Raw genomic sequence first — 26,206 nt, 5'->3', positions numbered from 1 at the left:
CGGACTAAGTTGCTCTTCCGGGGTGATTGCCACCGCTTCCGGGGCGGGGCGAGGCTTGCAGCTGGGGTTGCAGTGCTTCGGCTCCCTCCCGGCCTCTGTCTCCGCGCTCACTGCTGCAATGAGCTTCCTCAAAAGTTTCCCGCCGCCGGGCTCGGCTGAGGGGCTCCGGCAGCAGCAGCCGGAGACCGAGGCTGTGCTGAACGGCAAGGGCCTCGGCACCGGCACACTTTACATCGCCGAGAGGTAGGCAGGTCCCTGTACCCCAGTGCCGGCTTCCTGCGCGCTGCCTTCCTCCTGCTGGCGCCGGCTGAGTGGCGGGGCGGGGGCGAGACCGCGACCTCGGGGGCTGCTGCGAGGCCGAGCGCGCGTGCTCCGGGTCGCCTCGGGGAGGCCTCTGCTGGGGCCAAGACTCGATTGTTCCCGTGTCCTTCTCCTCCCGAGTCTTCCTCTTTCTTTTCACACGGAGTTCTCTCATTGATTATGCTTTTTACCTGCCTGTTTTCCCGACGTCTGGTGCGTGCGTCGCTCTTTACTCAAGGTTTCGTTTCAAGGTTTTGAGCTTCCAGCCCCTGAGTGAGAATCATCGATGTGCCTGTCTTTCCTGTAAAAAGGTGCGGGAGGTGTTGCCCTGGGCAAAATATGTAAGTTTAGCGCGGATTGTGGAGGATTTTAAAAGTTTGGCCAAGAAGTATGGCTTTTCTTCTGTGGGTGTGGTTGAAGAGAGGAACATCCTCAGCCCCACGCAAGCTGAGGTCATATCCAGGGGGACCAGACTCCCATTTCTCCTTTCGCATTTCTGACTCCCATTTTCATTCCTAGAAGGGCTTGCCCTTTTATTTGGCCACCTGGAGCCCTGTACATTTACAGTAAGACAGACGCGTCTCAAATATCGTAGTTGTAGGGCTGAGGTCCCTCTCATCCAGCCAACAATGACACAATGAATCCTTCCCATCCTTGAAATTTGTCTGACTTGTGCTGCTGCATCGCTTTAGTCTACAGCCAGGGAATTTTCTCTCCTTTTAAGAACTCATGTGTTTGCATTGGACCCACACAGAATATTCAGGATGATCTCTACATTTTGTTGTTAACTGATTAGTAACCTTCATTAATTATACAGGTTTTCTCTTGCCCTGTAACAATATATTCACAGGCTTGACACCGGGAGTTGAAGGTTCTGGGGGAAGCAAATTTTTGCCTACCACAGAGGGCACGAAAAAAATGTAGAGAACCCTTGGTTTGAGGGAAATCTAAACATTGAGCAGAGCTTAGGGTTTTGACCAGTCACTGAGATCGGAAATATAGATGGGAGTAAAAGCAAGTTTGGGGTGAGGTGCAGATAATGAGTTTGGTCAGGACATGTGTGATTAGTTGGACACAAGAGTGTATCTTGGGAGAGTAGTATTAAAGATAGAGATTAGGAGATCATTAGTGTAAGGGTTAGCATATACTCACGGGGATGGGTTAGATAATCCCAAAAGCGAAGAGGGCCAAAACATATCTATAGTAAGAGATAGGTTATGGAAGAAGAGACTTGAGAACAGACAAGAGGGAGAAGCAGTCAAAATATGAACAGCATCTGTTGGGTAATGACAAGGAGATCTTTAATGATCTTGGGAGAGCAATTTCTTCTAAGTGGTGGAGAGTGCAGCACAGATAGTCCCTACACCATCCCTTTTTCTCCATGACTTCTCTGTATATTGACACTTTCTATAATATAACTCCTGTTTGGGGAAGGAAGACAAGGCCCTATGCTTGTCTTTTCATTTTGAAAAACTTCAAACCTAAAGAAAAATTTCAAGTGTTGTTAATTAATACACATAGACAAAGATTCATCAGTTATTAATATTTTACCACATTTATCTTTTTTCTGAGTTTTGAGAGTTGTGGACATGTTGTCACTTCATCCGTAAATACTTTTGCAAAAATCTCCTAAGAACAAGGACATTGTCCTATATAATCACAATACAGTTATCGCACTGAAGAAATACAACTCCTTTTAAGGTTTAAATGTTTAAAAAAATTTCATTTCAGCTTTTCACTAAGAAATCTCTTACCCTCTTCAAGAAAATATTTTTGTAAAATACACATACAAAAAAGAATTTACATTACATATGGATGATTTAAAGAATTATAATTAAACCAACCCCTGTACGTCCACCAGCTAGGTTAAGAATAGAATATTATGAGTACCATGGACACCTATATTCATCACTCTTTACTCTTTGTTAGTATTACCTCCTTTGTCTCTTTCCACTTTTCTTTCCCCCAAGCATTTCCAGGTCTTGATAGAATCAAGGCCTCCACAAACTGTAGGTTTCCTAGAGGATATGACAAATGAGGATTAACGCCAGGTGAATGAGGTGGGGCTAAGGGGAAACATTCTGTTTAGAAGGGACAGGATGCTCAGAGGCAAGGATGAGAAACAATATTGTGTGCCAGGATATATAATATACACGCACCATCTTCATCTGAGAGAATGAGTGGGAAAGAGTAGAAAAATTAAATAAAGCTGGAGGAGAGAGCCGTGTTCCATGAGCTTGGGTTATTGCCCAAAGGCTATGAGAAAATCACTTTAGGATTTTAGGCAAAGAGGGATAGGGTCTGATTTAATTTAAGGTGGTTTCTCAGATGTGTGTTGAGAGATACAGAACTCTTAGGCTTATTTTCAAAGTTGAGTTTTCATTTCATTACCCAGGTAAATGGATCAGAGGCATGAATCATTCAAAATAGATCATTTGAAATGGATAAAGTAGGTAATTAAATTATATTTTATATCTTAAGCCAAAGTTAATTTTAAACCAAATAATTAAGCCAACCCAAATTCAAAACCTCTTCTGTCTATCCTGTTATCCTGTTTTTCACCTCATGCCAGGAATAAGGTACAATGATCATACTTGTTCAGAACCATTAGAAATTAGCAAAACTTACTGTCTAATTGTTTTTCCCTTTTGTGATTCATGGCTTCTTTGGGTTGGGTATAGTTAATTAGATATTTTGGTTTGGGAGGGCTTTTCTTCTAGAATATGTGAAAAATGAATAAGAACATAGCGATTAGAGTAAATGTTGCTTTTGAGTGGAACTTGCTTCTCTTCTGTAGAGTGCATATCCATGTCCATGTATAAGGAACTACAGAGTAATTATTATGTGCATTTTAAAGTAAAGACCATAGGGGCGCCTTGGTGGTTCAGTCGGTTAAATGCTCAACTCTTTTTTTTTTTTTTTAAAGATTTTATTTATTTATTTGACAGAGAGAGAGACAGCCAGTGAGAGAGGGAACACAAGCAGGGAGAGTGGGAGAGGAAGAAGCAGGCTCCCAGTGGAGGAGCCTGATGCGGGGCTCGATCCCATTACGCCGGGATCACGCCCTGAGCCAAAGGCAGACGCTTAACGACTGAGCCACCCAGGCGCCCCAAATGCTCAACTCTTGATTTGATTTCGGCTTAGGTCACGATCTTGGGATTGTGAGATAAAGTGTGATCCAGCTCAGCGGGGAGTCTGCTTGGGATTCTCTTTCTCCCACTCCCCTCCCCTCTAGCTCTCTCAAATAAGTAAATAAAGACCATAATTTGATAGGCACTGAGTCCATTTTATATTTCACTTTTTCCATCTTCTAATTGAGTCATTAAAGTTTTGTGACTCTCGATATTTTAAATCATTTTGGACACCCAAATTTGGACTGTTACTTTCTGAATTGTGATAATGCTGGGACATTTTTGAGGTGAGAAAAAGGAGTTTATTTGCTTAAAATAATAGAGTTTTAGTAAAGGACTGGCAGTACTTCTTTGATATGTGAGCACTATTTCATCTCCACATTAAGAAGAAAGCAGTAGACAGGAAAGGCACATACAGCACACACAATCTAATTGCAATAATAAAATCTATTTCTTTGGAACTAATGGGGTGATTCATTTTGGAAAATCATTTGTAGAGCTTTTACCTCTTTAAGCTTCTTAAGATTTATCACTTTAAGCCTCCCAGGTTTTCTTTTTCTTTTTTTAATAAACATGTTGAATGGAAATCCTTGCAAATGACAGTGCATCTTTTCTTGCTTTTGCTTTTTCAGTGTACAAGTCATTGCATTTTAGCATGTTTACAGAGTTGTGCAATTTTCACCACAATCTAATTCTGCCTTTGCTTTGATAAGTGAGGGTTATATGTTATATACACTTAATTGTATTCTCAGACATGGATTTTCTTTAGGGGGACTGAGATGTCAAGTTCAACCTCCCTTTACATTGAATGTGAATGATCTCAGACTGCTGGGCTATCATTGTTCTTACCCAAGGGAGTCCTAGGTTCATTATTATATTTGTTTTTGCTTGGTTAGAAATTAGAAAACCAGGCTTGTTAAAATTGTATAAAAAGTAGAATGATATGGGGGTGTTATTGTATTAATTTCTTTTTTAAAATAAAAGCTTTATTGAGATAATTCACATAGTATACAATTCACTGGTTGTTAGTCTATTTGCAGAGCTGTGCAACCATCACAATTGATTTTAGAGTATTTTCATCACCCCAAAAGAAACTGGCACTCATTAGCAGTTAATCTCTATTTCTCTCCAGCCGTATGCAGCCACTATATTGCATTAACTTTTATCCCATTAACATTTTTTTTGTGTGGTCTCTTAAGGATCTTACTGCTACTTTTTTTTTCTTGCTAACTGGTGCAGTTCCAGATGGGTGAAGTATTGCCAAAAAATTAGCCATCCTTTACTCAAAACTCAACATACTGTTTTCGGTGATATGTTTCCTTTATTATACCAATACAATATTTGCATTTGGCCACTTTCGAGGGAAAACTAGATGTTGCTTATTTGTGGCTTTCTTTTAAAGCTGCAGAATAAATGAAAGACTTCATAAAGTCTTTCAGTGGGATAAGTATTGTCTAACTTGTGGTAAGTATGATTACAACCATTTCATGTGTATGTCATTTAATGTAGGATTTGTGGAGAAATTAGTGACTCCCAAGTGTTTACTGCATACTTACATGCTGAGCACTATGCTAGTGGTTCTGAAGAATGTGAGATAAAAGAACATGACAGGTTCTGTCGAGTAGCTCGTATTCTGTCCGGGTACATATGAGATTCATTACCACAGAGTCAAGTGCTCAATGGCCTGTTACTGCGCATAAGTGCAGTTCAGAGAAAGAAGAGATCATTATGGACTGGAGTAACTGGAGGGAGGGCTCAAGGAGGAGCTGGGACTTACCAGTTGAGGAATTGCAAAAGCAAGGCACCTGAAGACCTTCAAGAACCACCATGAAAGGCTTAGAAACACATGTGACTTAAGAAATTGCATTTCAAACTTTTTTGAATTTTTAGCTAGAGGAGAAGAGAACTTAACAGAATTGGTTTTAAAGAAAGTCAATTCCTGCTGCTGAATTTTAATATTTTTGGAATATTTCTAAACACTAAGCTTGAATTTATTCACATGCATAAAAGTGTCCCAAGCTGAACCCTTATAAACTTTAGAATTGAATTAAGATTTAATTTCTTAAAATAATCTACCTTATACATGTTTTTCAGCCGCCTGTCTTGGTTAGATGGCTCTGGATTAGGATTCTCACTGGAATATCCCACCATTAGCTTGCATGCGGTGTCCAGGGACCTAAATGCGTATCCACGAGAGCATTTGTATGTTATGGTGAATGCCAAATTTGGAGGTATGTATGGTGTAATTTAATCTTGAGCTTCCTTCAGTGGAATATTACATATATTTAAAAAGCAGTCTTTGATCGTAAAGTAATATTCAAGCCCTTGACCTATAGAAATATAAACCATTTTGGATAATAGTTTATTTTTTTAATTTTTTTTTATAGGTAAAGAGAAGACTTTTTTTTTTTAAGATTTTATTTATTTGACAGAGAGAGAGACAGCCAGGGAGAGAGGGAACACAAGCAGGGGGAGTGGGAGAGGAAGAAACAGGCTCCCAGCAGAGGAGCCCGATGTGGGCCTCGATCCCAGAACTCTGGGATCACGCCCTGAGCCGAAGGTAGACGCTTAATGACTGAGCCACCCAGGTGCCCCTGGTTAATAGTTTATTAAGCAAAATTTCAACTCAGTAAAATATTTTGGACACTGCTTTTTACTTTCTATATATTTGCACTTAGAATTATTCAGTTATTGTGGATTTATATATCTACTTTTTCCTCTTGCATTGAACTGTTTATTCTTTCTTTTTGTAAAGGCATTTCTATTTGGCATCCTTAGAAGCTTGGATCAGTATACTTTTGCTTCTGAGAGTTTAGTGTAGAACCCGTTTCTTTGTTTCGTTTTATTAGAGAAGTGGTTCTCAGTGGGAGACAGTGTTGTGTGTCCCCCCCCCTTTTAGGCAATGACATTTTGATTGTCATGACTGGGGGTAGAGTGCTACTGGCATCTAGTAGTTAGAGGCCAGAGATACTACTTAACATCCCCACAAGGCACAGGACAACCTCCCACAATCAGGAATTACCCAGTCCAAATGTCAGTAGTTCCAAGGTTGAGGAACTCTGTGGTACAAGATTCCCAGGTCTTTTTCTATTGAAATAATTAGAAAGATTTGTAAAAATCTAGTGAAAGTGATGAAAGAAGGAGTAAGAAAGAAAAAAATCCGTTTTGGGGGTTGTTGACAATGGGTTGTGAGAAACAAGTTAGGCACAAAATTAAAACTTGTGTTTAATTTTTGTAAATGCAACTAAATGAGAAGTTTTTCCTGTATTGTGTTAGTTTAATATGCTCAACTTTTGTACAAATGCAGAACTTTGTAACTGAAAGGACAATTTGTTACACTTTTACTGAACTTATGTTTTTAAAATAATGGGTTGCCTTTCTCTGAAATAGTGTATAAGAGACAGTCCCATGAGTTTGCCTATTAAGCTATTGCTCCTTCAGTTTAGGATTTTAATATGGTTTCAGATATAAGAAGACCACTTATAATTAGTGTGACATTAATTATTTCATAACTTTTAGGGCTTTTGGCAAGCCCTGTCTCATCAGCCTTGCCTGATTCAGTTATCTAAAAATATTTTTGTTATAAGATTTTGAACACTTGCCATTGGAAAAAGTGCAAAGATAGATAAAAATCTAGTGAAGTTTGAAAGAGAAGTTAAGGAAAAGAAAAAGCTGTTGACCTTGGGTTGTAGTAAGACTTCCAAATGAGGAGGTATTGGGCACAAAGTTCACTTTCCAAGTAAGCGCAACTATGATTTTATAAGCAAGATTATTATATTTCATGTTTAGTTTAAGCCATTCATTCATCCACAGACTAGCAAAAATTTAGAGGTGACCTTGCCAGTCATTCCCAAATCCTGGTGTGAAAGGCCCATAAATAGTGGAGAGCATTAGCTGTGGGCAAAGGTGTATGTCAGAAAATTAGCCTCAGTAAAGCTAGCTAAATAGAAAAACACACTGAATAAGAAGACTGTCATTAACTTGGTAAGCAAGTTATTTTCATCTCTCTGAGCCTCAGTCTCATCCAGAAAAATGAGGGGATTGTAGCAGTCTTTAGTTTTTAAACCTGGCTGCACAGTAGAAACACCTGGGGAGCTTGTTAAAAATGCAGATACCAGGAGTCCCAACCTAGGCAATAAGGATTCAGTAGGTTTGGGATAGGTATTTTAAATGTTTGCTCTATAAGATTATTTTCTTGAAATTGATGGGACTATGATTAATCCTTCCTTACTAAACTAAGTTGGACTTCAATATCTTACTAAAAAGTAGAATCCTCCTGGGTCACATTTATGTAGTAGTTCTGTTCCATTTATGTGGGATTCAACTCTTCTCATAAGTTACACATGCTTGGATCCTGTTTTCCCAGCCTTTGTTCCTCTCATCCTGATTCTCCAGACTCCAGATGTTTTTTTCTCCTTGGGTTACCTCCATAAACCTCATTAAAGTGGACTTTCAGCTTAAAGTTGAGGATACTAGATTATTTTTGAAATAACTAAAAATGTATTCCCACCGTGAAAATTTAGAAAGGTTTAGTGACTGAAAATACGGCAGATCTAGCATGAGATGATGAGCGTTCATCATGGTTGTATTTTTTTCTTAATTGCAAAAATACTGTATTGCATTTATATTTCTTGCCTTAGGGTAGATTCCTGAGGATATAAAACAAATTGTTATAATTGTTTTTCTAGGGAGGAGAACTAGAGTGGGAGGGACTTACTTTTTCCTTGGAATACATCTACACTCCTTCAATTATTTTTGTAGCAGCATGTATTACTTTTATAACATAAAAAGTGATGTTCATTCAGTTATAGAATAATAGTTACAATGTATCATTTTTTAAAAACACTGAAAAAGTTTGGTAATACCATAATGTATTCAATTTAGCTGTTTAGAGTTATTTAGAATTCTGCGGTATTTTTGTATTATTTCACTTGTTTACAGAGGACAATATAACAGTGTAACAATATAACAGCAACAGGACAGAAAAAGTCCTATGAAATCTGTGATTTAAAACTGTTAATAGTGGGCATTTAAAATTTTTCCTTTTTTGCTTGTCTGTATTTTTTCATTCTACATTCAGCTTATATGACTTAGACAAATAAAAGTTAAAAAAATAAAGCATTTAGATACCCCCTATAATTGATTCCTATATAGAATTGCTGCTTTAAAGGTAGTATTTTTAAAGCTCTTAACATATATTGTCAAATTGCTTTCCAGAAAGTGTGTATCAATTTACAATTTCAGTAATAGTATAAGAATCTTTCTACCTTATTTTCATTTGCATGTAGAATTAAAGTTTTTAAAAAATGGTAACTTTAATATGCTAAACAACATTTAATTTATATTTTTATGTGTTATTTTTTATTTAAATTCAGTTTAGTTAACATATATTAGTTTCAGGGTAGAATTTAGTGATTCATCAGTTGCATATAACACCCTTAATTTATATTTTTAAGATTATTAGTTTGAACATGTTTTGAGAGTCTATAAGTATTTGTTGACCTGGTTTTTAAATTTTATATGTTATCTATTTTTTCAAGTTTTTTTTTTCTGTAAGATTTTATTTTTAAGTAATTACTATACCTAAGGGCTTGAACTTAGAATTCTGAGAGCAAGAGTCAGTGTGCTGTACCAACTGAGTCAGCCACATGCCCCTACGTGTTTTTTTAAAATTACGAAATAATTCAAACATTGAAAAGTATAGATTAATAAAACTTTTCATTATTCATTATCTAGCATAAATTCTAACATTTTTTTCATAATTACTCTAGTCTCTTAAAGAAATAAAACTGGGGGCGCCTGGGTGGCTCAGTCCGTTAAGTGTCCGACTCTTGATTTCTGCTCAGGTCATGATCTGAGGGTCCTGAGATCGAGCCGTGTGGTGGGCTCTGCGCTCAGCGGGGAATTTGCTTGAGATTCTTTCTGTCCCTCTCCCTGTGCTCCTTCTCCCCACTCGTGCTCTCTCTCTCTCTTTCTAAAATAAATGAATCAATCTTTAAAAATAAATAAAACTGTATCAGTACTGTTGAAATCCTTTTCGTACTTTTCCCATTTTGTTCCATACTCTGTCTCCCAAGTTAAACATTATCCTAAAGGTGATATGTGCCCTTCCCATCTAAGCTTTTAGATTTTTACTGAATATGTACAAATCCATAAGCAATATAATGGTTTTGTTTTGTGTTTAAACTTTTAATATGTAATTGGTATTATTTATATATATTCAGCAATTAGTTTTTTCACTCACATTTTTTAATACATGAGTTTTGATACATATAAATATTTGTTCCTTTTTAACTGCTGTCTGTAAAACATAATATGACCAGGTTACAATCATGTTTCCTTTTTTTTTTTTAAGATGTTATTCATTTATTTGACAGAGAGAGACACAAGAGAGGGAACACAAGCAAGGGGAGTGTGAGAGGGAGAAGCAGGCTTCCCGCTGAGCAGGGAGCCGGACTTGGGGCTCGATCCCAGCATGCTGGGATCATGACTTAAATCGAAGACAAGATGCTTAATGACTGAGCCACCCAGGCACCCCGCCTTTTTTTAAATTAACATTGGTTTCTAAAATTTTCACAAGCACATATAGTACTTCAGTGAACATTTATGTATAAACTCCTTGTGTAGGTAATGTATACATAGATGAGGCATTGCTGGGTGGTAGGATATGCATACCTCCAGAATAGTTGTAGCAGTTCCTACTTCCACCAGCAGCTATGCTCCTTCTCTTTATTGAACATTTGTAGTTTTTTCTTGCCTACAGACTTTGGTAATTCATCTGTTGGGTCGGCTAACTTCTTATGGGCCTTAGGTTTCTTATCTGTAAATTACTGGTGATAAATCACATCAGTGGTTTACAAACTGCTACTGAACCCTTTGTTTCATGGTGGAAGGTAAGAGAAGCAGATGACAGTGGAACTAGACTTGTTAGAGGCCTGTTTGGCTTTCCTCACTGCCCCCCTAAGACCTCGAAGGGGGCTGGGAATCCCTAAGGCTCAGTAAAGTACAGTGTGACTAGACCAGGGAGGCTGTCCACAGTCTTTTTTAGCTCTAAAATAACCATGTTCTTATAATTTGAAGTAAAAACTATATTGCAGTATTTAGATACATCAATAAGCATCCTTTATGAAATTATTTTAGGCTTCTTTTTTTCCAAAACGAAAAACAGCATTTAAAAAGTTATTTTTATTCCCTTCCTAGAAGAATCAAAAGAATCTGTTGCTGAAGAAGAAGAAGACAGTGATGATGATGTTGAACCTATTGCTGAATTCAGATTCGTGCCTAGTGATAAATCAGCATGTGAGTATTCTGTAGAATTGATTCTTTTCCCTTTACGTACTAAGCTTTCCATCCCCCCATCCCCCCATACACACACACACACACACACACACACATTTACCTTTACCCTCATTACCTCTGTTCCGTTCCTTTTTCATCATTTTAACATCTGTCATATTGTCGAGGACCAGATACCTATTAATATCGAAGATCGTCAATGTGGTGAGAGTAGAGGAGACATCATGTTATTTGGTGTGTTTTGTGAATGGAGAGATCTGGTTATCTTTATTGACCTGATGCTGTTGACTTTGAATCTTACCAGATAGAGGGCAAGGGGTCATGGCAATTCCAAAGTGGAAGATGCCAGGATAGCTGGAAAAGAGCTCTATCAACTGAAAGGGGCTTTGTCCTGGGGTGCCTGGGTAGCGCAGTCATGAAGCATCTGCCTTCGGCTCAGGGCGTGATCCCGGCGATCTGGGATCGAGCCCCACATCAGGCTCCTCCACTGGGAGCCTGCTTCTTCCTCTCCCACTCCCCCTGCTTGTGTTCCCTCTCTCACTGGCTGTCTCTCTGAAAGAAAGAAAGAAGGAAAGGGAAAGGGGAAGGGGGAGGGGGGAGGGGGAGGGAAAGGGAAGGGAAGAAAGAAGGAAGGAAGGTAGAAAGGAAGAAAAAGGCTTTGTCCTGATACCAGCAGTCTGACCAAGACACTGACTCTTTCTCAGAAAATCTAGCCAGGCATGAAGAGATCTCAACATTATCTTAAAATGAACTGTTATTATTTTGTGACTTGTCCAGTGCCATCAAGTATTTTTCAGGATTGATTCTCCTTGGAATTTAGCAGGTTTTGTAAATAGTGTGACTCTGGTATATTTCTTGTCTACCCATTGAATTTCTTTGCACTGGTGGTTATATTTATTAAATTTTTACTCTACACGGGCCAGGAAAGAATGTTCATTACGATTTAATTTCCTCGTTCAGTGGAGGCCATGTTCACTGCAATGTGTGAATGCCAGGCTTTGCATCCTGATCCTGAGGATGAAGATTCAGATGATTACGATGGAGAAGAATATGACGTGGAAGCACATGGTTAGTAAAACAGATTGTTTTAAATGTGTGTGTGTTTCATTTTAAGCACTTATTTGTACTAAGGGTATGGATTATAGTTCTTTATATCTCTATTAAATACCCTTGTAGTGTGATTATTAATAAAAGTGAATGGCATAATTCATGTCTAAGCCAAAGTGGAAAAATGGATGGACTTTTCAAGCTTGAGGATAAAAAGTAGATATTACTGGGAGCAGAAAATGGATAGAGATAAATGGAAGGGAAGAAAACGATAGATGAGGAAGTGGGTGGTTGGGAGAATCTTTTAAGTTGATGCAGCTGCTCTCAGAGAATAAGCTTTCCCCTCCCCCACTTGAAACTTTTATCATTTACATCTTTACTTAACATAATCCTTCAAACAACTCACTACCAAAGTCATTTTCTCCCCCCCAGAACCATATGTCATTTATCTGAGATTATTTCTCTTTGTCTCCCCCAGACCAGAATACCGTCACTAGCCTGGTAGAGTCTTGTACCTGGAGGTGCCTGCTCTTCTCTTTTCTTTTTCCCACTGTTCTCATGTCCACCTGTCTGGCTGTCCAAAGTCCTTTCCTCCATGTGTACCTACTTCCTGGCCTGATACAAATTTGGTTCTGGAATTCTCCTTTGTATATCTAAATACATTCTCGTTTCCGCTGAGGTTTTTGAATGATTTTATTTTTTTATCCTTTTCATATTTTCCAGAATTTTTTTTTTTTTAAAGATTTTATTTATTTATTTGACAGAGACAGAGACAGCCAGCGAGAGAGGGAACACGAGCAGGGGGAGTGGGAGAGGAAGAAGCAGGCTCCTAGTGGAGGAGCCTGATGTGGGGCTCGATCCCATAACGCCGGGATCACGCCCTGAGCTGAAGGCAGACGCTTAACCGCTGTGCCACCCAGGCGCCCCAAGAATTTCTGAGTTTTTAAAAGGAGCATGTATTTTAATCCAAAAATGCCATCAGTACAAATTAGTATCAAATTAATTTGCACTCACCTGTAAAATTTCCAGCTTGGGATAACATAAGACTTCATGGCCTTAGGAACACCTTCTTTTCCTTCTAGTCCCTGGACATTGATTTTTTGAGAATTGCTATTTACTGGCTCATTATCTTTTGGAATCCCTTCTCATTCTAGAGGGTAGAGACATTTTTTGTGTGTCTTTATTTTCAACAGATGACCTACATCTGTGTATTAAATGAATATTGAAAAATATTTTCCTGGAAGCCTTTTTAAGCTGTACCTTCAGTAAATGCATTATTGATTATCCATGGTTTTCTAATTGCTTTATAATAGCTTAAAAGCATTTTATTTGTTTAGAACAAGGGCAAGGAGACATCCCTACATTTTATACCTATGAAGAAGGATTATCCCATTTAACAGCAGAAGGCCAAGCCACATTGGAGAGATTAGAAGGAATGCTTTCTCAGTCTGTGAGCAGCCAATATAACATGGCTGGAGTCCGGACAGAAGACTCAATAAGAGATTATGAAGGTGAGTATCCTTTCTTTCAGTGTGAGCAGTCAGATGGTCCTTGGGCAACAAGGGAAGTTACGGAGAGATACATAGGTTCTTTTCAAAACTCTTAAGACAGAAATCTCGGAATTAACTCTTACAGTGTAGGAAGCAAATGTAGAATTACTAGAATGGGAATCCTCATGAAACTTTTTTTTTTTTTTTTACTTTCTTCCCTCAACTACAAAAATAGTCTGTTCACAGTCAAAAAATTTTTTAATTTTTCTGTTGCATATCTTTCCAGTCTTCTTGTTTGTTTGCGTATATATATATATATATGTGTGTATATATATATGTGTATATATATGTGTATATATGTATATATATATGTATATGTGTGTGTGTATATCTATGCTGCTGTTTTTATTTTTAAAATGAATTCCTACATAATTATATGCAAACTAGGATAGTCAGGTGATTAAACGGGCTAGACAGCAAAAGACCTGGGTCTTGTTTTGTGATAAACTTTTGGGCCTTAAGCAAGTGGCTTTCAAATTTGTTTCAGTTGTCTCCACTTTGTAGGCTTCTTTGTAAATATTTCCCCTGTAAGACTGATTTGCTTTTCTGAGTATCCTCTTTCAATCAGAATGTTGAAGTATGCTTTTGACCCAGCCTTTACTTCTTATTCCTTGTTCCAGTGCAATACTAGGTCCCATAGATTTTTTTCGTTTAAATGACTTTCACATTTCCTTGCTATTACTGCTGCTGTCCTTCAATCCTAGGCCTTTGTTTTCTCACACTGGATTTGCAATAATAATTTTTTGCCTCAGTCGTTCCTGCCTCCAGCTCGCTGTGCCATCTTAATCTTCTGAGAACACTCTGTGGTCACCCCTATATAGGGATGTCCCCTCAGTGATTGCCTGATAATCACCGTATAAAGTTCTAACTCTGAAGAGACAACCTTGTTAACTCTGTTAAGTAAGTTATGATTTAAATTAGATGAGAGATCATGGCCTGCATTTGGTAGTGGCAGTGAATGTCAAAAGACTTAACAGACTTGAGAGATGTTTGAGAGAGAGAAGCAACAGAAGTTAGAGATGTGGTAGGGGTTTCTGAATTGAACAGGCGAGAGGATCATTTAGGAAGAATGTTTGGAAAGAGAAACCTTTTTTTTTTTTTAAGTAGGCTCCGTACCTGATTTGGGGCTTGAACTCGCGACCCTGACATCAAGAGTTGCACGCTCTATCAACTAAACCAGTCAGGTGCCCCAACAGAAGCATTTCTTTTTTTTTTTTTTTTTTTTTTTAAAGATTTTATTTATTTATTCGACAGAGATAGAGACAGCCAGTGAGAGAGGGAACACAAGCAGGGGGAGCGGGAGAGGAAGAAGCAGGCTCATAGCGGAGGAGCCTGATGTGGGGCTCGATCCCATAGCGCCAGGATCACGCCCTGAGCCGAAAGCAGACACTTAACCGCTGTGCCACCCAGGCGTCCCCCAACAGAAGCATTTCTATGTGGAAAGATGATGAGTTAGTTTTAGATACGTTAAATTTATATGCCCTGCTGCATGTCCAGGTGGAGTACTAAGGGGCTCAGACAGAAGCCTGTTGTGGGCTAAAGAGTTAAAGGTGAGTGGGAGGTGCTGAAGTGGAGAAAGCAGCTCTAACCAACTCTTTCCAGAGGGATTTTTTTCTCGTCTCCCCCTACACACACACACACACACACACACACACACACACACACACACTTTTTTCCCCCTTATGAAATGAGAAAAACAGATAAGCAAGAACCTCACTCTACTTAGTTTTTTCTCCAAATTATGTCATTAGCTTTGTGAAGATAGGATTTTTATACCTTAAAAAATAAAAATAATGGGGCACCGGTGGCTCAGCTGATTAAGCGTCTGCCTTTGGCTCAGGTTGTGATCTCTGGGTTCTGGGATCAATCCCCGCATCAGGCTCCGTGCTCAGCGAGAAGTCTGCTTCTCCCTCTTCCTTTACCCCTCCCCTCCGCTCATGCTCTCTTTCTCTCTCAAATAAATAAATAAAATCTTAATAATAATAGTGTCACACGGTAAATACCCAGCACAGTTCTGTGAAGAGTGAACAGTTGATGCTTACTGCATTCAAACCTTCTTTAGTGTGAGGCTGAGAACTTCTAAAGTAAGTGTTAATGTACAGGTGGCATTTTTCTTTTTTGGTTTCTTCCTTGTTGCTTTTTCAGAGTAGAAAGAAATAGCAACTGTGTCCAACAGAGGGTGCCAGCTTCCTTCTGGTTGATGTACAGGCTGAACCTTTACCTATCTGAAGAGCTCAGTAGACTGTTGCTCAGCAGTTGATTTTTTTTTTTTTTTAAGACGGGATGGAGGTAGACACCACACCAACGGTTGCTGGACAGTTTGAGGATGCAGATGTTGATCACTGAAGATGATTTATGCTGCTGTGGGGTGAGTAGTTGATTTATTCTTCCTTGTTACTGAACTTGAAAATTATGTGAAATAATTTTTATTTTCAGGAGAACTCTGTGTAATTAGCAGTTTGAAAAAATGTTAGTTATCCATTTCTGAAATTATTGAGACTTACGTGGTTTTTTCCCCCTAAGGAATCAAGGTCTGCAAACAGTGATGTTCAGGTTAACATTTGCTGAGCGCTTACCACACGTTAAGCGCTGTCTTAGACATAAGGCAGTGGTAGGCATTGAGGCGTGAGACAATAAGACACACCCATCTTCAGTGAACTCAGGAGGAGGACATTAGCCCATTATTCAGAAATGGGCTCCCTGGTTGGCTCAGGTGGGAGCAGCAGAGCCTGAGATCATGTCCTGCTCTGCTCTTGAGTCACCTTTTCCCACTAGTGTTTGAAACCTTAATACGTTCATTAGAAAACACAAAGCAGAGATTTGCTGCGGGAGGAAATAGAAGTAATTCCAAACTATATCTAAGCCTTTAATTTAATGATAATCTTTTTTTTTAAAGATTTTATTTATTTATTTGAGAGAGAGCAAGAGCAGGAGTGGGGGGTAAAGGAAGAGGGATAACCAGACTTACCGCTGAGCAGGGAGCCCGATGTGGGGTTCAGTCCCAGGGCCCTGGGATCATGACTTGAGCTGAAGGCAGACCATTAACCGACTGAGCCACCCACGCACCCCTAATTTCATCATAATCTTGTATTGGCTTCCCTCCTTCTGAAAATAATGGAGGGACCAAGGTCCTGGGCGCCTTAGTGTTAAGACCAGTTTGCCAAACCTAAGTCCATGCACACTCGTCCAAAAGCTATCATTTCCCAAGTTGCTTCGTTCCTACTTTCTTGATTGACATAAGAGCTCACAGCCAGTTTTCTCTGACAGGTTCTTGTGAGCTTTGTTTAAAGTTTGTCCCTGACTGCTGCATGTTACCCTGAAAAATGAATTGTCCTTTGCGAGCTTGAGTATCTCAACTGTATGTTTGATAATAACTGAAGGTCATGTGGTTAGTTCATACCAGCCAAAGCTCTAGGACTAGTAATCCTAGTTGGCCTTCCTGTATGAGATGTAAAATTTTTACTTTGTTAAAATTGTTGTCCCTCTTTCCCCTCTACAGTGTCCTCCTACTTCTTACCTGGTAGCATTTTCTTGAATACCAGATGTCTTCCAGTATTTGAGATGTTACTTATGGCCAGGTCCTTTATTTTAAAGCATATAGTAATAGTGTAGCAAGATTTATATATTTTGGCTTGACTCTTATAATATTCTGAGTCATCCAGTTGGGTTGTGAGATCCCTCCTTTTTCCAAGTTCCATTTACCTTCCGAATTTTTGCATTGTGAATGTAATATTTCTTACTCTAACCATGAAAAATGATAATGAGGGGTGCCTGGATGGCTCAGTCGTTAGGTGTCTGCCTTCGGCCCAGGGCGTGATCCCAGGGTCCTGGGATCGAGCCCCGCATCTGCTCCCTGCTCCGCTGGGAGCCTAGTTCTTCCTCTCCCACTCCCCCTGCTTGTGTTACCTCTCTCACTGGCTGTCTCTCTCTCTCTCTCTCTCTCTCTCTCTGTCAAATAAATAAATAAATAAATAAAATCTTTATAAAAAAGAAAATGGTAATGAATCTCTGCTTTCCTCTCAGGTGCTGCCAGTGGAACTATCAGAAAATAATCTCTTAGAGTTCTGTAATTTAAATTTCTTCCTTTAAATACTTTTTATTTCCACAGCATTTTTTCTGTCATTGTAGCCATGTAGTCTAAAATCAGCATTGTCTCTTCTGCAATTAGCTAAAATTATGTGTTCGCATTGCTGCAGCTCTGTTAGCTTTAAATTTCAGATCTCACAGTTCAGGTATCAGTACTTCACTATTATACTGTACGGGAAAGCTTTTGGTGCTGACTTAAGTCTTTCTTCCCTTCTTACCAGGTTCTTTATAGCATGTTGACTTTTTCAGTTCAGTAATACTTAGTAACTTTTATTGAAACTGGAAAACATTTTTTTTTTTTAAAGATTTTATTTATTTATTCGACAGAGATAGAGACAGCCAGCGAGAGAGGGAACACGAGCAGGGGGAGTGGGAGAGGAAGAAGCAGGCTCATAGCAGAGGAGCCTGATGCGGTGCTCGATCCCATAACGCCGGGATCACGCCCTGAGCCGAAGGCAGACGCTTAACCGCTGTGCCACCCAGGCGCCCCTGGAAAACATTTTTTGATCTTCTGGCTTTCACATATTTCTTCTTGAAAAATAGACTATTCAGAGAGCAAACTCATTTGCTGTGTCACTAATGGTTACAACAAATGAGATGTTACTGCAATTCACTAGTGAGAATTCTTAGGATTCTTCGTAATGTAATTTTATGGTGAAATAATCATAAGATAACCACAGACTTTCTAATGAGCTGATGATTTGTTTTCTATTCATTTTACGCTACAGCTGGAACAGAGAGCTATTTTATTCATAAAGTTTATACAGGTTCTTCATCTGGATAATTGACCCTAATTCCAAACAATGTCTTCAAATTTTTAATCACTTAAAATTGTTTTTGCCTTTAAGGAATGAAGAAGGAATAATTAGAGTGTTCATGCAACCATTAATGATTTCAAGCTAATGGAACTAGGACCTCTCAGTGCACGAGGGGGTGAAGTCAAGGCACAGGAGAGGTGGAATCACAGCTCTACCACATATCGGCTTCTCTGCCTTTGGACTTGACTTCTCTAATCCTCAGTTTCCTCATTTGAAGATGGGGTTGATAAACTACCTGGCAGGATTGTGGCAAAGACTAAGATATATATCTAATTTCTCTGGCACTCTTGACTTGGCATTCAATAAATAACAGCTATTATTATAAACACTGTAAATCTTCTGTTTTTCAGATTCTGCTCGTACCTAGGAAAGAACTTGGTGCCTCTTCTACTGTGGAGTGGGTGTTGATGAAAGTCTTTTTCCTTCTCCAAAATTTACCTGAACCAGTTCTTTTTTGAGACAGACTATACTGAGACAAAAAGTTGTCACCAGCAGAAGAAACTATGACCTTTATTAACAAAGGTGAATTAACTTAACCAAGAGGTATTTGTAGTTCATCATCTACCCCAAAACTTTGCGTGTATAGACACCCTCTGAGTAGGCCTGTAGTTCCTGCCTTCACATGTGCAACTTGTGTAACCTGGCAGGCCTCCCGGTGGGGACCCGCAGGCACTTGAAGACGTAGGTAGACTGGATGGGAAGGAGGGAGGCTGAATCTAAGATAAACCCTTTTAGAGCCTAAAGATTCCCTTACCCCTTAAATAGAAAGACAAAGAGATCTCAGAAAAATATTGGCCTCTGCTCATCCTTCACAGGGGTAAGGGTCTTTTTACTGATTTGGGACCCAGATTAATTCATTCAGGCATCTTTAGGGAGCCTCTTGGGAACTATCCTAGCCACATGAAATACCACTAACACTGATGCTTATGACTAGCTTTTACTCCTTTCACCATGTTTCACCAGTCTGTTTTGTTATAACCTCTTAGGTTATATCCTTTAATTTTTAACCTCTTAGGTCGGTTTCCATAACAAGAAGTGAAATTGGGATGAAGTCCTCAGAGTGCTTCAATGATAATTGTTTTGTCTTTGTAATAGTTAACAAATAAATCTAGGTTTTCTATATTATTGCGCTCTCATTCTTGACTAAAACCATTAATGAGAAGAAAAAATATTTTTTTCATTAAGACTGTCAAACAAGAGTCTTACTAGGTTTATTTTTGTTTGACTTTTGTTGAGAATATGAACATGAAATGAGTAAGAAAATGTTAGGGTTTCCGGCAAATTTTTAGTATGGCAAGGATTTAATACATTTCAAGGCATTTCTGCTTCTTCCACTTGGATCAGGAATAATTTCTTACAACTCTCAATTTTTAGTTTTCACAGACACCAGGGTATTTATAAGGCTGATTTATAATTACAGATTTACACTTGAACTTTCTATACCATTATTTGACTTTAAAAATATGGTTAGAAAAGCTATTCAGAATCAGTTGGCTTATTAATGACTAAATTTTAGTTCATGACCACTAAGTCCAGTGTTCTTTTCAGCACTTACACTTGGTTTCTATCATCCTACATGGTAGACTGAAAAAAAGCTGATAGTCCTTTTTCTGACCAGACTCTCAGAAATACTGAATTTGTTAAAATTGGCAACTAAAAGGGCCACTTGGGAATGGAAACTGAACTTGAGTGAGGCCTTCTCTGTATCAGCCATTGTCTTGGGTTCTTTATATACATTACACATGTAATATTCTTAATTGCCTTATGAGGTATAGGTGCTTTTATTATCCCATTTTAGAGATGAGGAAACTAGAGAGAGAGATACATAACACTTAAGGTCATATAGATAGTGAGCTGTGATTTTTAAGCCTGTGCTCCAAAACTCCATACAGCCTTACCGTCTAGCAGCAGTAGAAGGGAAGCAAATCCTCTCTTAACTGCAGGATTTAAAACGTTAAAATTTCAGTGGACAGCATAGGAAGTTCCCAGATTTATCTGCTGTCAATCTCAGCAACACTCATTTTCTATCCTAGACATTTACCTCTTCTTCACTAAGCAGTCGGGGTATTCTCATGGGCTAATCCTAGAAATTCTATTTGGGTCCTTTTTTGAAGTCATACAAACTTGTCATCATGACTTTTGGTGAAGTAAATAAAGTGCTCTGATAATATTGAAGAAATGTTGAGGAGATTCTGTGCACTGTTTCCTACAGGCACTGCTGTGGTCAGCTTGGTATTATGGGTAATAAGATGCAGGAGACCAAGCATCTAGTTCTGGCTTGGCAGACAAGGTCCAAACCTCTCTGGACCTGTTTCCTCATCTGTAAAATGAGGCAACTAGACTAAATGACTTTCAAAGATTCAGCTGTAACATTCTATAATAGTCAGTTGTACCGATAACTGAAAAAGTAGAAGGTGGAAAAAAAAAGATCGGGTCAGACTTCTTAAAAATTAAATTCATAATGCTCAGCCAAGCCAACATTTCATGATTCTATTTGAGCTTAATGTTAGTGTTACTATAATTGTTTTGTTTCCTATTTCTTGGTGTAGAGGAAGTTTAAAGAAAAGCCATGGACATTTCCCTCCATAATGTGAGCCATCTAAAATATCCATAAAAGCTAGTGTTAGTAGTCCTCTGTTCTAAATTCTGTCATTTAAAAAAATGTATTCTCTGGGGCACCTGGCTGGCTTGGTCGGTAGAGCATGTGACTCTTGATCTTGGGGTTGTAAATTTAAGCCCCATGTTGGATGTAGGGGTTACTTAAAATATTTAAAAAATAAGAAAATAAAAAATGTGTTCATTAAAATGATCCCGGTGAGTTTTCTCCTCCCTCAGATCAGTTTGTCAGATATTAATACTTTTCAAATAAGCTTGTTTAAATCTTTGTACATTATGTATTTTGAAATCTTGTTAGGATCTTTGTCAGTATTGGTAAAGATGAGAGATGATGGTCATGGTATATAGCCCTTCACTTTTAAAAGAAGAGTATGATTACTCATTTTTCAGAGAGATACTAGATTTTTAAAGATTTTATTTCTTTCCAGAGAACACGAGAGCATTGGTGGGGTGGGGGGTGGTGGCAGAGGAGAGGGGAGGGAGAGAATCTCAAGCAGACTCCAAGCTGAGCATGGAGCTGGCCGCCGGCCTCAATCCTGTGATTCCAAGATCGCTACTTGAGCCGAAACCAAGAATCGGACTCTCAACCGACTGAGCCACCCAGGTGCCCCTAGATTTTTTTTAAAAAAGATTTATTTATTTATTTGAGAGAGTGCAAAAGTGTGAGGAGGGGGAGGCAGAGGGATAGAGAGAATCTCAAGCAGACTCCCCACTGAGCGTGGAGCCTGATGGGGAGCTTGATTTCACGACCCATGAAATCATGACCTAAGCTGAAATCATGACCTAAGCTGAAATCATGAGTTGGACCCTCAACCGAATGAGCTGCCCAGGTGCCTCGATACTAGATATTTTAGAATTATCTGGAGGATTTCAGACAGTATCCTTATTATATAGCTAATTCTTGAGCAAATCCTGTTTGAAAAGTATTTCTAGGATGGATGAATCTGTACCAGGTACCCATCCTCTGTGGCTAATATGAAATAATTCTGAGCAAATCCCTTCTGAGGATTCTAAAAGAATTATTGCCATGCTTCGACAAAGGAGCTGAAACATTTTCACTAGCATCTCACTCTGCTCATATATGCATAAGTAAAACCAGTATGTAATGTGGAGTACTTCATAATTTCAGATGAGAAGTCAGATAAACTTTTGGGAGAGAGTGAACCTAGTCAGAATTTTTGTTATTAACATAAATTTGAGAAGATAAAGGAATATGGGTGCCTGGCTGACTCAGTCAGTTGAGTGCACAACTCTTGATCTTAAGGTTGTGAGTTCAAGCCCCACATTGAATGTAGAGATTACTTAAAAATAAAATCTTAAAAAAAAAATAAGATAAAATAGAGATATATAAACCCAGGAATTAGAAGGCTAAATAACAGTATATGAAGGCTAATTCTTAGGGCTTTTTAAATTATTACTTTGAAGATTATATGAATCACGAATATACTTAGAACAACAGTGCCTAGGGGCGCCTGGGTGGCACAGCGGTTAAGTGTCTGCCTTCGGCTCAGGGCGTGATCCCGGTGTTATGGGATCGAGCCCTACATCAGGCTCTTCCGCTATGAGCCTGCTTCCTCCTCTCCCACTCCCCCTGCTTGTGTTCCCTCTCTCGCTGGCTGTCTCTATCTCTGTTGAATAAATAAAATCTTAAAAAAAAAAAAAAAAAGAACAACAGTGCCTAAAAAATGGCTCAAAAAAATGTTATTGATAGTTGTAACTAATTGTTTTCATAACAGAAAGCTGCAGATAGTGTTAACTCACACTTAGAATATATCTGAGAAATTAAAATCTGAGCAATTAAAATAGATGTGATGAAATGTATGCATTTTCCTCATGGGACCTTTTGGCCTGCAAGTTTCTATTCCTATTCTACAGACAGGTCCAGTGTACTTGAGTAGCTAGTTTTTAGGCATGCAACGGGTTAGAAAAGGAGAAAGGGGTGGTTGCATCAGCTATATCAATAGCAGCAGTAAATAGTTGACAGGATTGTGAAAAAAAGCAACAGTCTGAGCCTTTATAGTGTGGAGTGCAAATATGAGGATGGTGCAGCAATTTATGTTCTCAAAAGTGTGACTAAAATTATCAGCCCAAACTCTGGTCATAAGTAAATCCAAGTCTGGCTCATTTAAGCAGAAAAAATTGTTAAAATGCTATCTGGTAGCTTACAAAATGGTCAGGAAAGCAGAAATAAGCCAGGCTCATAAAAGGTTAGGAGTGGTCTACATAAAATGCCATGATTCTTCTGTTGCTTTTAGATCGATTTCTTAATTGACCCCATGTCTTTGAGTCACCACAGGGTCTGGTTGGCACTCTTTGTGTTGCCAGGGACAAAAAACAAGAGCGTCTGGCCCCTTCAGCCTCTGTAGTGTGAGGGCACATCCTTTACCCAGATCCTCACAGCAGCAAATTACCCCAAATAGAAAGGATGTTTTGGCTATTGGCTTGCAAAAAACTTACACTGTCTGCTGCAACCCCAAATCTTAAAAAAAAAAAAAAATAGAGAGATTGTATATCATAAAATTTAAGAAAAAAACCAGGGGCGCTTGGGTGGCACAGCGGTTAAGCGTCTGCCTTCGGTGCAGGGCGTGATCCCGGCGTTGTGGGATCGAGCCCCACATCAGGCTCCTCTGCTATGAGCCTGCTTCTTCCTCTCCCACTCCCCCTGCTTGTGTTCCCTCTCTCGCTGGCTGTCTCTATCTCTGTCAAATAAATAAATAAAATCTTAAAAAAAAAAAAAAGTTAAGAAAAAACTGAAGGACACATTATTTGCCAAAATTAAAAATGCAAATATTGTGTGACCCAGAAACTCCACTTAAAGGAATTTATTCTATAAATAAATTTGCACATTAGGAAAAGTCATATATGTAAGGATATTAATTGCAAATTTATTTGTAAAAGCAAATGGCCGAGAACAATCTCAATGTCTATAATTAGGCCTGGGTCAATTATTTGCAGTGTATCTGTATAATGGAAAACTGTTCCTCAAAAAGAATTAGGTAGGGTGCTTGGGTGGCTCAGTTGGTGAAGTGGCTGCCTTTGGCTCAGGTCATGAGCTCAGGGTCCTGGGATCGAGCCCCACGTGGGGGCTTTTCCCTCTCCACCCCACTTGTGTTCTCTCTCAAAAAAAAAAAAAAAAATCTAGAAAAAAAGCATTAGGTAGATCCTTATGTACCAATGCTAAATAAGCTCCAAGATACGTTAAATGAAAAAAATTAAGATACTTTATATAGAAGAAAAAGGGCTGGAGGTTACTGTGGGGATTATATGTATCATATATAAAATATCCTTGGAATATCATAAGAAAGTGGTAGTAGCTGTGGGGGACCGGGATAGGAGGGAGACTGAGGTTTTTGCCCATGTCCTGTTTGTATTTTTACTCCACATGTATCATCTAAACACTCTGTGGTATTGGGTTGCATGTTTGGGCTTTTGGTTTTGGTTTTTGTTTTTTTTTACTTTTTTTTTTTAGTGTAAGCTCTACACCCAATGTGGTTGAACTCATGACCCTGAGATCAAGTGTCACATGCTTTGCTGACTGATCCAGCCAGGAGCCCCAGGGTTGCATGTTTTTAAACATTCATTATTTGAAAACAAAACAAAACACATTCATTATTTGAATCCTTCGGCTGCTTTTCCTACTTAGCACTTTAAAATTTTTATCCAAGTTGACACAGGCAGCTCTATAGCACAGTTCGTCCATTCTCTTGATGGGTATTTAAGGTTCCGGTTATTCATTATTAAGGCATGCTGCAGCAAATATTCTTGTGTATGTTTTATGCACATGTGCGCATTTCTCTATCGCAGTACCTTTCTTTTCATTATGCCCACAATAAGAAATACATTCCAGTTCTAGCATTCTGGTATAGTTTTGCTACAATGTATTTTTAAATAACAGTTCACAGATAATTGCTAAATAGGCAGTGACGTCCGTATAGCTCAGAAGTCACATTGGTTAATATGTAATTTTTCCTAAAACATTAATATTTACACCCCCAGTTACCTATAATTTTGTAATAGAGGATGACATGCCTTTAGGTCTAAAATAGGAAGCTGTGGTATAATTTATTGTTTTAATGGGATCACTCAAGCATTAGAAACAGGAAGTTACTGCAGTAATCTGGGCAAAAGTAAATAAATGGAGACTTGGACTAAACTGTGCTAGTAGGCCATAATGCAAAGTGTGAAAGCCTACTTACCCTAGAAATACACATGTACACAAGAAGCATTGCTTTAATAGTGAATAACTAGAAATACCAATAGACTGGATAAACTATGCGGTTGGAATTAACTAAAGCTGCATATATCAAGTTGAGTTATCAGACAACCAAGTAGAGATGTCAAATATACAGATGGATACAGAGTTCAGGACAGTCGTACAAGCTGAAGATACAAATTTGGCAGTCATTAGGATATAGTTGCTATAAAGCTACAAGACTGGATAAAATTACCAAGAGAGTGAGTATAAATAGGAAAGAACTCAGAGGACTAAGTCCTGGGAAACCATCATTTAGTTTGGGGAAAGGAGGAAGAACTAACAAAAGAAACTGAGAAGGCAGGGATTTTGTGGAAGTGAAATGTTTTCAGTCATTGACGGCCTTGGCAATAATTTGAGTGGAATGGTGGAGCTGAAGCCCTGATTAGAATGCTTCAAGAAGATACAGGAAGAGGTCCTTGGGTGGCTCAGCTGGTTAAGCATCAGACTCTTGATTTTTGGCTCAGGTCATGATCTCAGGGTTGCGAGATTGAGCCCCATGTCAGGCCTCACGCTGGGTGTAGAGCCTGCTTAAGATTCTCCTTCTTTCTCTCCCTCTGCCCCACCCCCTCTCTAAAGAAATAATAATTTAAAAAAAGAAGAAAAAAGGAAAAGAAAAATAGAACTTCAGACTTCCAGCACATCTGCCCAACTCTTGTTGTGCCCCTAAGTTCTTACCTTTTTTCCTGCTGCTATGAACGATCTAGCTTTGCCTCTAGCTGAGACCAACCCCTGTGCACTTGATTTTGTCTTCACTAACCCAGCATAAAATACAGACCTGGGAAATCTCTTCTTCTCCTACACCATCAGTTGCTTTCTCTCTGCTGTATCATTCCCCTCAGTGCATAAACGTGCCAGGATCCTTCCCATCTTAAAAAAAGATTCTTTCTTGACCGAATTTCCACCTTCAGCAACTGCCCACATTTTCGTCCCTTTACGGCCAAGCTCTGAAAGAACTGTCCTGCTATATCATTTTTTTTCTACTTCATGTTCAGGTGCGGGCAAGGAATAAGCAGACAGTTGGGTTTAATCAAACTGTGGTTAAGCCATGTGAATATGATGGGATAAAAGAACAAGGGAGTTAAGATTCTCTGCCAGTGTGTAATTTAA

At 38.9% G+C, this 26,206-nt stretch overlaps 1 protein-coding gene across 2 annotated transcripts; it reads left to right on the top strand.

Annotated features, from left to right (window-relative positions):
- The first annotated feature begins 24 nt into the window (after positions 1–24).
- CLNS1A (chloride nucleotide-sensitive channel 1A) lies at positions 25–19,350 on the top strand. 2 transcript variants are annotated; one of them, XM_045816234.2, is made up of 7 exons: positions 27–243; positions 5,526–5,662; positions 10,632–10,730; positions 11,688–11,795; positions 13,112–13,285; positions 15,603–15,692; positions 18,579–19,350. In XM_045816234.2, exons 1-6 carry the CDS (start codon positions 119–121, stop codon positions 15,668–15,670), a joined length of 711 nt encoding a protein of 236 aa, XP_045672190.1. In that variant the 5' UTR covers positions 27–118; the 3' UTR covers positions 15,671–15,692; positions 18,579–19,350. The 2 variants fall into 2 exon arrangements, with proteins under 2 accessions (XP_045672191.1, XP_045672190.1); XM_045816235.2 differs by lacking the exon at positions 13,112–13,285 and having other exon boundaries at positions 25–243.
- Positions 19,351–26,206: the final 6,856 nt, after the last annotated feature.

This window comes from Ursus americanus, chromosome 16 (assembly GCF_024610735.1).
Source record: "Ursus americanus isolate L20-20 chromosome 16, mUrsAme1.1.p, whole genome shotgun sequence".
Lineage (NCBI taxonomy): Eukaryota > Metazoa > Chordata > Mammalia > Carnivora > Ursidae > Ursus > Ursus americanus.
This window is presented reverse-complemented; position numbering and strand designations above follow the sequence as displayed.

Coding starts and splice junctions, on each gene's coding strand:
- CLNS1A (XM_045816234.2), top strand. CDS start 119: ATGAGCTTCCTCAAAAGTTTCCCGCCGCCGGGCTCGGCTGAGGGGCTC. Junction 244..5,525: donor ACACTTTACATCGCCGAGAG/GTAGGCAGGTCC, acceptor CATGTTTTTCAG/CCGCCTGTCTTGGTTAGATG. Junction 13,286..15,602: donor CTCAATAAGAGATTATGAAG/GTGAGTATCCTT, acceptor TTTTTTTTTAAG/ACGGGATGGAGGTAGACACC.